The 13,236-nt window shown below is 42.2% G+C and overlaps 1 protein-coding gene across 1 annotated transcript in view; it reads left to right on the forward strand.

Annotated features, from left to right (window-relative positions):
• The window catches only part of LOC126195452 (KAT8 regulatory NSL complex subunit 3), a 172,051-nt gene that overhangs the window by 71,523 nt on the left and 87,292 nt on the right, over positions 1–13,236 (forward strand). Inside the window, exons 7-8 of the mRNA XM_049934083.1 lie at positions 899–1,037; positions 10,751–10,899. Of these exons, the coding sequence (XP_049790040.1) occupies positions 899–1,037; positions 10,751–10,899 (288 nt within the window). The remainder of the gene's footprint in view (positions 1–898; positions 1,038–10,750; positions 10,900–13,236) is intronic.

A 13,236-nucleotide genomic window follows, 5' to 3' on the forward strand; every position in this document is an offset into this window, starting at 1 on the left:
CTGAAAGCTTTAATTGTGAGAGTCTTTCTGTTGTGGCTGCCTGTGACTCAGCATCTCCGCTATATGGTGAGTTGCAACTTCCCTTCTCACAGCATTTTAATATGTGAATTTTACAATCTTCCCAGTGAATTGAATGTTCGAACAAACTTTGAGCTTTCAGCCAGTCATTGTTCAATACATTCCATGATATTTCAGCTGGACACATGGCTTACCTAAGTAAGAGAAGATCTCCCTATAATGAGAAACTCATGACTTTATTTTCTTCTTGTGGTAAATACAAAAACAAAATTGTAGGCAACATTAATAATGACATTATAGGAAACTGCTGCTAACCACAAGGTGCTGCTGTTTTTGTATTTAAGACTCCACTGAAATTGCACAGACAGTTTGTAGCCATTGCCAGGAACCATCAATTAAGAAACATGCAATGAACTAAATTCTGTTTCTTTGACTGCTTGTAAGAAGAATTTAAATCCTTCTGCAGCCATTCTTACCGGGTAGTAGTGCATGATCAACTTCTGACTATCAGTAGTGGATTTCTATGATTCAGTCTGTGTAGATCCTGCCAGTGTACTAGAACAATGACTTTTTTCAAACAGAAAATATTTTAAAAATATGTCTCCCAAATGTCTGAGAACACACTGCCTTTCCATTATTTATGAGAGTTACAGTACATTTTACAATATTAGAAAAGTGGAGACATAAATTGAGATATACAGATAATCATATTTTATATAAGCAACTAATGAACAGAATGAAAATATAGATAGATGGCAATAATGCCAAATACTTCTTGAATTTCAGTGGTTCTTGTGGATATAATTTACTTCCTTTCTTATATTTCATTGTAATAATATTTACATATGGTTTGATAGTTATACTTGTGTATGTTTTGTAGAGGAGGCTGCCTGGCAATCCTATAATGCTGGTAGTGCCATCACATCCTGTTCTTGGTGCTTCCCACAGCCCAAGAATGAGACAATGGGAATCATACCTTTCGGCACTGGGAACAGTTGTTACTGTTGTTCTCAAGGCAGGTTAGTGCTTTTTGGAGTTGTCCTAACCAGTTTATGTTTATTATACCTGTCACACACTTCCTGTCCTAAAGCCTCCACCTGTACTTCGTATCCCTATCAGTGCATGTCACAATAGAGGCAGATTAGCTGGCATTGGTAGCACAGTGGGACAATGCAGAAACCTGCCATAGAGGGTGCATATAATATGTGGTGTGGGCAGAGTTGTTTACCTGCAGGTGGCGCCGCACGGAGTGGCTGCGCAGATTGAGGCGCCGTGTCACGCATTGCACAGCCCCTCCCGCTGGAGGTTTCAGTCCTCCCTTGGGCGTGTGTGTGTGTGTGTGTGTGTGTGTGTGTGTGTGTGTGTTGTTCCTAGCATAAGTTAGTTTAAGTAGTGTGTAAGTCTAGGGACCGATGACCTCAGCAGTTGGTCCCTTAGGTATCCACACACATTTACCTGCTGGTGGCAGTAGGTGGTGTGGGCCAGTGCTTGCTCGGAGTTTGACCAATGTGGACGTCATCTAGCGTATTATGTCATGTGTTGTGCAGAGTACTTAGCCATTAGCTGTCAATTACAGCTGCAAACGGAGTTCTTCCTGTACTAGTCTCTAAGTGGGTTCAGACCCTTGCTGCCCATAGATCAACTTGCACATTGACTTTCTCTTTACCCTTGTGTTCGCTTCAGCCACCATGGCTCTGGCATTTCAGGAATGCTGGCAGGAATGGTTGCACCTACAGGAGGAGCTGCAACAGCTCCTGCAGCAGCATATGCAGACACTGGATAACCCAGAATATCGACTTTCTTCACGCCCTTGCCTCACTGGGGGGAGGGGGAGGGGAGGGCAGGTGCCCACTGTTCTGTTTTCTGCCCCCCTCCCGACACCATTTGTGGGCTTCAGTCATTCAACAAAAAGGAGGGTGAATTACCTGTGTCAATTCTTGCTGCACTGGTAGGTAAGGCATATTGTCATTCCAGTCAATAAGGTTCTCTTGTTTCTGCCCAGCAGCACAAGTTTGTATGAAGTTGTCCAAAATTTGAAGCTCTCCACTGCCCTGAGAAACTTCCCTTTGATGAGATTTGTTGGTTGTGTGCATAGTATTTTGGACATGAAACCCACACGGTGGCAATGTGGTTGCATATTAACCAGCAACACAAGTGGCCTGGATCGTCAGTTTGCAGCATGTCACACACAAGTGTAATTTAGAATGTCCCAGATGAGCTGCCTCGTATGCAGGCTTGTTAATTCAGGATGTGATTGTCAGGTTAGCTCCTGAGCGTGAAGTTCAGGCTAGGTTGTTGACTTTGTCTGATCCTTCTTTAGATGGCTTTGCTCAAATTGCGGAACTGTATGAGCTTACGGCAGTGGCAAGGAACATCCTTCCTAACGATTGGTAGGTGGCTCAGTTGAGTGTGCTTGGTAAACAGCCCGTGGTGCCCCACAGGATACACCACACAAGCTTGCCTCCTGCTGAGTCACCATGTGTTGCTGCCATTGACAATACCGGTGCAGTGGCATTGTGACCTGGCCCATCCTCACTCGTGCTGAGCTTGGTGTGTTCATGCTACTTTCAGTGTCCTAATTCCCAGCATTTTTTGGCTTCGTAGCATCTTTCTCCCTCTGCTCATTAGGCAAGCCAGTAGTCTGGCCCCCAATTGTTATTTGTTGCATGTTCACCATGACTGCCCAGACTAGGAGGTCATGTCTGGCATATGCCGATGGATAGGTCACTTGGAAACTGTTCGTGACAGTCGACAGGGCATGAGTCAATCATCAGACACCCTTGAGTTTCCACTGGACTCTGGGGCTGTCTCCGATGCCCTGTATGTGTCATCCCAGTATATATTGCTGACTTCAGTAGTAGATGTGTGGCCAGTCAAATTTCAGTTAGACAAGGGAGTGATGGTCAGCCTCATTAATTTATGAATGTACGGGTTCTCGGGGTACCCAGAGTTGCAACGGCCGCTCTGCTGAATTGTTATAGTAAACCGTGCCTCTCTTTGTAATGGCAATTGACCATCTCCGCACATTATAAAAGTGTGGAACAGCAACTTACCTTGTTAGTGGTCCATTAATATCTTTGGGCCTGATGCGTTTTCTGTTTTTGACTTCCAGATTGTTGATAAAATGCATTTAGTGTCTGTCTGTTCCTTTTCATGCTTTGGATCCCTTTCTGTGTTCCTACAGCCTGCTGTTTGAGAATACCTTGGCCCAAGCAGAAAATTTCGAGGCACATGTGTCTCTTAAGGTGTTAGCAGTAACCAAATTTTGTCGTTCCTTCGCCATCCCCTTCACCATGTACAACAATGTAAAGACTGAGTTACAGCATCACCAGGATTGGGTCATTGTTTCTCCTGTTTCGTTGAGTCAGTGGGCCACCCCTTTGGTGGTGATTCAGGAGCCCCACAGTGTTGTATGCCTTTGCAGTGTTTTTAAACAGGTGGTTAGCAAGCAAAGTGTTGCAGATTCATATCTCATTCCACAGTGGGCAGAATTGTTGGCAAAGTTGCCAGTGTTCCAGTATCTTTCCTGCATCAACCTGCACAATGGTTACCTGCAGTTGCTTGGAAGTTGTTTCTTGAACTTTCCTGATCCTCAAAACCCCCTTTAGGTCTTAACAGTTTAATCATTTAATCACTTGTGTTTTGGTATCTCATCTGCACTGGGAATTTACCAGCAGTATTTGGAGCAGTTGACTCAAGACATTCCCTGTTGCATCAGTTACCTTGATCAGGGTGGCAATCCTTCTGGAAAACTTGGAATTCCTAGGGAATTACGTTTTAACTGGGAAAATTAGGGAAATCACATAGAATATCAGGAATTTCGTAAAATCAGGGAATTCTGCATTTTTTAATTTTATATTTTTATTTTTAAAATAATATCTCAAAGTGTGTTAGTTACATGAGTATTATTCCATACAAATTATTGATGTTTAAAAACTGTGGTTAAATTATTGCTTATGGCTGTGGTTAAATTATTGCTTATGGCTGGTATACAGCTCAACTGAGAGGCAGGGAAAGTCATTATTGTGGTATGCTGTGCCCTTCTGTCCCTCTCCCCAAAAATTTTTTTCCTCTTTTTTTTTCCCCACCCCCATATTTGAGTAGCCACCCTCTTGATGACGTCTGGGTCATGGGTCCTACTTGGGAGGAGCATTTGTGAAACCTTCAGCTGGTTTACCAACAACTCCTGGAGAATGGCCTCCACTACAAGTTGGAGGAGTGCATTTTTTGAGTCAAGTGCTTTGTAAAGATGGTCTTGTCCTCACAAACGACCACATCAAGGCAACTACCTACCAAGAATATGAAGGAGCTCCAGTCTTTTTTTCATTAGTACTTCATTTTATGCTCAGTTCATTCCCCAGGTCGTGACACCTACCAGCCTCTTAATTGGTTTAAGAGGGGCTTAAGTTTGTGTGGTCTGCAGATTATCAAGGGCTTTTCAGTCTCTCAAACTTTGTTTGTGTTCTGCTTCTTATCTGGTCTCCTTTACACCCGGTAAACCTTTAACCCTGGCCTGTGACACATCTCAGTATGCCGCTGGTGCCATCCTGTCCCGTTGGAACCTGGATGGCACTGAACAGCTCGTGACTTACACACAAAGACATTTTCTGCTGTACAGTGTAATTATTCACAAGTGGAAAAGGAGGGACTCACTATTATTTTTGGGGGTGAGGTTCCTCCTCGTCACTAACTATAAGCCATTGACATTTATTACCACTCTAGTGCCCAGCATAGCAATTCTGATATGCTGTCATGGAAACTAGAGGGGCCTGACCCAGAGTTCAGTCAGCAGTAGACTCTTGTGTTCGTGGTGGATGATGCTGTGCAGCAAACCTCATCGATCTTTCCATTGACAGCATGCAAAGTCAAGACCACCACGGCCACTGACTTGCTTTTTCAGAACATCATTTCAGTAGTTCAGGTGGGTTGACTGGAGCACATCTCTTCTGGTACATGGCATACATTTTTTCCTACAATGTGATTGGCTCAATGTTGTCCTGGGGTGCTCATGCTTTCCATGGAGGAGCAATGCTGCTAGGCAGTTTTTCCCCTGGCATTGCATCCTTGCTGACTCAAGTTGCTGTGTGCATCCCACTTGTGTATGACTCATATGAAGGCATTGGTGTAGCGCCACATCTGCTGGCTAGTGATTGATCGTGACATCAAACATCTGGTGTATTCTTGTGCGGCTTGTGCTCAGAACCAGGATGCACTGCTGCCATAGTTCTCACCTTTGCTGGTCCTTGAGCACCCTTGGGACAGGGGTTATGTCTATTTCACTGGCCCTTTTAGGCAGCAAGTGGTTGTTGGTAGATGATGTATTGTCCAATTTCCTGTACGTAGCCAAGCTGTCCTCCATGTTGTTGACTGCCATGGTTCATGCATTGTCAGTAATTGTTTCCTTGGAGTGATCCCCCAGGACCCTGGTATCTGACAGCAGTCACCATTGTGTGCCACAGGAGTTCGAGGACTTTTGATTTGTCGTGGCTTCCAGCATCTTAAGTACTGTTATGTTCCACTTGGCTTCTAGCCTGGAGGAGGAATGCTTCATGCATACATTTTAGATCCAAATGGAGAAGTCCATGTCTGCCACTTCCCGTGACAATGCTTTGTCAAGTTTTCTGGAGAGGTACTGGGCGATGCCATGACACCCATCAGAGGGTGCAGTCTAGCAAAATGTTTGCAGGGGTACCAGCTGCCGGCTATCCTGAATTTACTGCACCCTGAGCCGCAGACCGAGGACCACTGTGGACTGCCATGTTTTTTTTTTTTTTTTTCTTTCCAGTGCCTGCCATTTTGGCTCTGTCCTTTGGCTGGCAGCAGTGGTGGTTGCTGGGTGTCGTGGTGGGCCACAAAGGTCAACAGTCGTTTGTGGTAGATGTCAAAGGGGTCAACTGACTTGCCATGTAAATCAGCTACGCTCACACCCCTTTGGAACATCACTGCTGTGGTTTGCTGGTCTGCCAAGCAGCAGATTGGGTCATGGCATTGTTCAGACTGAGTGCTGCCACTTGTAGCGGCTTACTTTCCTTTTGCCGCCCCCTCCCTACATTCTGCTGCCCTCTGGTCACATACAGCAACAGCCCGTGTGAAGCCTGCACCTGTGCCTACCGATGTGGAGCCCATAATTTTAATCCACCGTCCTCCTCCTCCTCCGCTGCTTCAATCCCCCCAGCCTCCCCCCCCCCCCCCCTTCCACCTTCCTCCATTTCCAATGGAGGTGGTGTTGCCTCCACTGCGGCTAGTCAACCACCTACTGCTGCAGCATCTGTGCCCATCCACCCTTCCAGCAGAGCCATCAGTGTTGCCTCTGCTGTAATGTTCTCCAGATGCCTCTCTAGTTCTGTGCTGAATTTCACAGCCCAAGCCTGGTCACTTTCAGCCCTATTTGGCCTTTTCACGGAGGAGGGATTTAGTATCTCCACGAGCGGACATAATGATGGAGGCAGAGAAGCTGGCATGGGTAGCGTAGCTGGATAGTGCAGAAACCTTCCGTGGAGGGCACACACGACATTTGGTATAAGCGGACCTGCTGTTGAGGTGTTTACGTGCAGGCAGCAATAGGCTGGGTGGGCCAGTGCTTACTCTGAGTTAGACCAATGTGGACCTCAGCTAGTGTATCATGCCATGTGTTGTGCTAGGTGGTTAGACATTAGCCATACAACTAGCTACGTGCCGAGTTCTTCCTGTGCTTATGGTTTCAGACTCCCTGCTTCCCCTAGGTCAGTTTACATAGCAAATTCATTTCCATCTCACAGGATTATGTTTCTCAGCTATTCTCAAGCCACCTTTGGCCCCTGAAGTACTGCACTGACCAGATAGTGAAGCGTCGTTGTCACACCTGTGCAGATACTAAGTGCAGTGTAAGTGATTTTTTTGTTTCTTGTATCAAAGAATTTCACTTGAATCAGTTGAATCTCGTCTGGCCCAACCATCTGTCTTAGAAAACCTTTTTGCCTTTTTCAGGCTGCACACTACACCAAAGGCTGTTTTGATTCTTTTTGGGAAAATGTTTCGCATCTAGTAGTGTGATCTACTACTTCTAGCTTTCGTTTCCACAGACACCCAAATCATTTGGCCAATTGTAATCCCTGACTTCTCACTACAATTTTGCTATTTATACAGTAGTGGAATTTGTAGCAGAATGTGAGTAACTTAGGAATATAGGAGATTAATCCACAAATAGCAGAACTATTGAGTCATTGACAGACGTAGTCGTACATAGAAAGAAAACTTGTCTGCTTTCAGAATAAATGCTTTGTCGAGCAAGAGCACATGCATGCAATGCAACGTGCACCACTGTGCACCCCTCCCCCCCCCCCCCCCCACACCACACACACACCAATGTGTGTTTTGTGGGTGTGTATTTGTACTCTAACTCGACAAAGAATTTATTCTAGAAGCTAGCAACTTTTCTTTCTTCTATGTGTGTGCCGCTAATGACGACTCAGCATTTATGATATTCCTTGAGCAGTTTTCTTTAATCATAAATTATTTAATTTTGCTATTTAATATTCTTTCTTGCTGCTTATATCTTAGCAATTTGTATTAATATTTAGAGGACAGGCTACAATTCACCTTTTGATGTTTGAAATTTCTTCATATGGCTTATTATCTGCAACTATTTTTGACCTTCATTCACTTTGAATTTTTCTACTTAGATGTTCACCCTAAAACCGATGCATCTTATATTCTCGTTATAGGTTTTTTCTGATTTTTGTGGGATTATTTGGCCATTAGCAAATAACACATTATTTAAAATAGAGAAGGCAACCACTCATCTGTGGCCGACTGATGTGTGGATCATAGGAGCAAGTAACAGAGGAAACAGTGTTTACTGTATCTTTCGAGGTCTTGCACATTTCCAAATACAAGTACACAAACGATGACACATATACTGCAAGGTACGCTCCTGCAGGTACAGTGAGACTTATCAGTCTCGCCTTGGCTGTGGGAGGGTACGTTGGTGTGAGTGCGTGTGCGCATGTGGTTGTCTTTCTCGTATTTTATGTATTGTCTTGTCTAGAAATTTCCATTATTGTTGTAACTCATTATTTAGTTAAACAATCTGCAATCTGTTAAACTTTTCTTGTGCTTTGATTGTACTTTTCTCTTCACGAACAGTTCTGCGTTTAGTGAGAGAGAGATGGAGAGAGAGAGAGAGAGAGAGAGAGAGAGAGAGAGAGAGGGGCTGACTCCTCTTGTCCTATGTCTCCATTAATTTTAATAATTTTTTATTCTCTTGCTTGACAACTTGGATCAGATGCTTGCAGATTCTTCTTTTTGTTATTGCTCTCCACAACAAATTTTTCTCAATTGTCTCAAAAGCTTTTATTTTGTGGTCAGTCAATGAAGTGTGTTTATAAATTAAATTTAGCTCATTTTCTCAGTTACCTACTTCAAAATGAAAACATCATCTGTGGTGAATATGTCTTTTCTGCCTGTCCTGCCTGGTCCCCTAAAAGATTTTCATGAGAGACTATATAGAGTTTATTTCTTATGATTTTGCTAAATATTGTAATAACAGTATTAAGGTGACTAGTTTTGATTCTTGTTTTTTTTCCTTAAAAAAGTTTAAAATTTGTTTTTTGGGTCTTACAGCAATCACAAGAACTATGTATTTAAAAGTTGTATTATTCTCATTGTTCATCACTTTTCTGGTGGTATGTGGTAGATTTACCATGAAGTTTGCGAATGAGATAGCTGGTCCAATGGTTAAAGGCAGTGGACTCACTTTTGGGAGGGCTGGCATTTTGCATTTAGGAAATAGTTCACACTGGGGGATTGTACAGAGACATTGCTGTCTGAACATTGCACAGTCTCCTGTGTAGAGATCGTAGCAATAGGCATCCCTGACATAGAGAAGCAACTGAAAGAACTGAAAACAAATAGGTTGCCAGGCTGGACAGAATACTAATTTGGTTTCACGGAGAGTACTCTACAGCATTAGCCCCTTACCTAGCTTACATTTATCATGAATCTCTCATCCAGCACAAAGTCCAAAGTGACTGCAAAAAAGTGCAAGTGACTCTGATGTATGAGAATGGTAAAAGGATGGATTCATAAAATTGCAGACCAATATCCTTAATATTGGTTTGCTGCAGAATTCTTGAATATATTATAAGTTTGAGTATAATAAATTTCCTTGCGACAGAAAATTTTCAATCCACAAATCAGCACTAATTTAGAAAGTAGTGCTGGTGTGAAACTCGGCTTGCCCTCTTCTCGTATGATATCCTCTGAACTGTGGATGAGGGGCAAATGTACATTCCATATTCCTAGATTTCCAGAAAGTGTTTCACTCAGTGCTCCACAGCAGACTGCTAACGCAGTTCTGCACATATGGAATAAGTTTCTATGTGTGTGAAGTGGTTGAAGACCTCTCAGGTAATACAACCCAATACACTGTCCTTGAGAGCAAATGTTTATCAGAGACAAACGTATCATCAAAAGTGCCTCTGGGAAGTGTGATGGGACCGATTTTGTTCTCTATATACATTGAGGAATTGACTGATAGGGTGAGCACCAATTAGTGAATGTTTGCTGATGAAGCTGTAATGTATGGGAAAGTGTCCTTGTTGAGTGACTGTTGGAGGATACAGAATGATTTCATTAGAATACCTGTGTAGTATGATGAATGGCAGTTCACTTTCAATGTACAAAAATGTAAGTTAATGCAATGAATAGGAAAACCAATCCAGTAATGTTTCAATACAGCATTAGTGGTGTGCTGTTTGACACAGTGAATCAATCATCAATGGATAACATTGCAGATCAGTATGAAATGCAACGAGCACTTAAGATTGGTAGTAGGGGAGGCAGCAAAAGGTCATCTTTGGTTTATTGGGAGACTTTTAGATCAATATAGCTCATCTGTAAAGGAGACAGCACATAGAACACTAGAGTGACCCATTCTTGTGTTCTGCTCAAATGTTTGAGATTTGCACCAGTCAGATTAAAGGAAATCAACGAAGCAGTCATAGATGTGGTGTTAGATATTTTACTGGTAGATGTGATGAACATGCGAGTATTATGGGAGGTGCTTTCTGAACTCAGATGGGAGTCCCTGGAGGGAAGACAACATCCTTTTCATGAAATTTAGATAACAGGTGTTTGCAGCTGACTGTATAACAATTCTACTGCCACTACATTTTGTGTAAGGACCCATAAGACAAGACAATAGAAAAGACATTAAGGTTCGTACAGAGGCGTACAGATAGTCATTTTTCCCTTGCTCCATTTACCATGCAATGTGTGGTGGCTTGTGGAATATGTAAATATCTGAGATAGATGTAATCTCTGTCAGGCCACCCAGATTTGGGTTTTATAAGGTTTCCTGATACTGCCTAACCCGAATGCCAAGATATTTCACTTTTAAAGGACATATCAGATTTCCTTGCCTGTTTTTGTCTCTCTGATCAAATTTTGAAACTATAATGACTTCATTGTCAGTTTATTTTTATTTATTTACTGTTGTTTGTTTTGCACCAGTCATTTATGTGCTTGGTTCTTGTAATTAACATCGTGAAATGTGTAACTTGATGCTCAGGTACTAAATTCAATTAATTGAAGTACAATGTTATTAATGATACTTAATGTCACTTATTCTGAGAATATATGTTGTGAGTAGGTAATTTTGTTGATGTAACTTATTGTTTGTATGAAGATACTTGACAGAGTAAAGTACATAAAAATTAAATTCTTTTCTTTGAGTGTTCGTTTCTTTCTGCAGGCAATGAAACAGCGAAAGCAAGTCTCTCAACGTGTTTAGACCAAATGCTCTGTGCAGCTCGCATGAAGACAGCACAAGTGCGAGCTGAATATCCTGGAAAACCTGTCATCCTTGTTGGTTGGAATGCTGGAGCTGCAATTGCATGCCAGGTAAGCTTTCTATCCTCTCATTCAGAAATAAATAGAAGGCATGCAGAGCACAAGCTCAGATTGTTAAAGGAAATCGACTTTGTCATTTTCAAAGGAACCATCTCATTATTTTTCCTGAAAGACTTAGGAAAATAGCAGAAAACCTAAATCTAGTTGCCAGATAGGGATTTAAAATATTGCCTTCCAATCACAAGTCCAGTTTCTTAATTAATGTGCCACCTCACTCAGTAAACTGAAGGTGAGATCCTCATCATTAACATGCAGTGTGTGCAGATAAATTATTTCCATTATATTGATTCATCCATAGGTTTCTTCATGATTTATAGGTGCCACAAAGTGCTCCTGAAATGTGGATCAGCTGTAAAAGCTGTCCGCAGTAATGAGGTTCTTCCCATTTAAATCTTTCTCATATCAAGTAGTGTTGCCAGGAAAAAAATATTTCACCAAACTTGGCATATTGATGTGCAGCACTTAACATCTGAGTAGAATTTGCAGAGTGAAGCTTAGTTGGTACAAAGGTTTTAGATATTGCTGTGTTATACCGACAGTATAAGGTTTTAGAAACATCTGAGTAAGTGTGATAAGCTTTCAGTCTAATTATTACTATCTCATCATAAAATACAACACATCTGCATTTGCACCTGCATCTATACACAAGCTACTTCATGATGAATGGTGGAACGCTGTCATGGTACCGCTGTAATTTCCTCCATTTCCATTCCATTTACAAGTAATGTGTGTGAAGAGTGACTGTTGTTGAGCCTCCAAATAAGCTCTAACTTCTCTGATTTTCTTGTCATGGTCATTTTGTGGAACATGCGGGAGAAACTAATATGTTGCCCGACTCTTCTAGGAATGTATGTTCTCAGATTTCAAAAGTTAGCTTCACTGTGGCACAGAGCATCTGTCTTGTATTGTCTGCCACTGGAGTTCGTTGAGCATCATCATAATACTTTGACACATACTAAACAATCCAGTGGCAAAAGCTGCTAAATGATCTAGTGACAAAAGTGCCATTCTTCATTGCATCTTCACTCTCTCTCATATTAATCCTGAATTGCAGATGTGAAAAACTCTTAAGAATCCATCAGACAAGTGGTTTTGTCTTACTTTCATGAATGAATTACTTTTTCCTAAGATTCTCCCCATGAATCTCAGTCTGGCATCTGCTTTTCTTACAAATATTTTGTGTTATTTTCCACTTTAGGTTGCTGTGGATGGTTACTCATTCCAATTACTGTTTTCAGTTATTTATTGTAACTGGTATAATCAAGGAGCAATGAATCTCTTCCCCTTTTTATATGCTATAATTTACATCCAGAGTCAGTCACCAGTGCGTGCACCAGTTGTGGATCCCCTGGTAGTTTTTAGGGCTCTATACATCAATTGGTTAAAAGAAAACCCTTACATAAGGGGCATTCAAAAAGAAACAAGCCGGAGGCATAATTACAGAAACTAGTACTTGTATGTTAGAAATATTGACCCTGGTTGTTGAGACACTTGTCCCAATGTGACACAAGGTGGTGGATGGCTGTCTCATAAAATTCCTAGGGCTGCGATGTTAACCAGTTCTGCACGTACAGCTGGACATCGTTGTCTGAGGTTAATTGTTTTCCTGTGCTGACCAAGATGGCCCCCTTCTGATTCACTTCCTGCAGCACTGGACAACAGTGAATGCCCAGTGTTACTCGCAAACCTTGACCACCCTTTGCCAAGTGATCAAATCAAAAGAACCAGGCAGTCTCACCCGTGGGGTCATTATGCTCCACAACAATGCAAAGCTTCACGTGGCCAACACAGTCATGGCACTCCTGCAGAAATTCAAGTGGGTGGTTCTCAGCCACACTCTATACAGTCTGAACCTCTCTCCCTGTGATTTCGACATTTTTGGTCCCCTTAAAAAGGCTCTGAGGGGAAAACGTTTCACCTCGGACGACAATGTCCAGCTGTAGGTGTGGAACTGGTTAACATCGCAGCCCTGAGAATTTTATGAGACAGCCATTCACTGACTTGTGTCACAGTGTCTCAACAGCCAGGGTCAATACTTTAACATACAGGTATTGGTTTCTGTGATTATGCCTCCGTCTTGTTTCTTTTTGAACGCCTCTTATAGGATCGCTTTGTAGTCCACCTGTCTGTCTGTCTTTTTTCTCAGGAACAGCTAGACATATCAAATTGAAATTTATGTCACAGACTAAGTTATGAACTCTTGGCGGTGTAATAAATGTAAGACTCCAAGTCAAAGCCTCCAAGTCAGTGCAACCAAGGCTGCAACCATTGTGGTCACATATTTTGAGACTCACAAACTCATTCATCAAAACCTAGGGTGCTTCCCGT

This window comes from Schistocerca nitens, chromosome 1, assembly GCF_023898315.1.
Source record: "Schistocerca nitens isolate TAMUIC-IGC-003100 chromosome 1, iqSchNite1.1, whole genome shotgun sequence".
NCBI lineage: Eukaryota > Metazoa > Arthropoda > Insecta > Orthoptera > Acrididae > Schistocerca > Schistocerca nitens.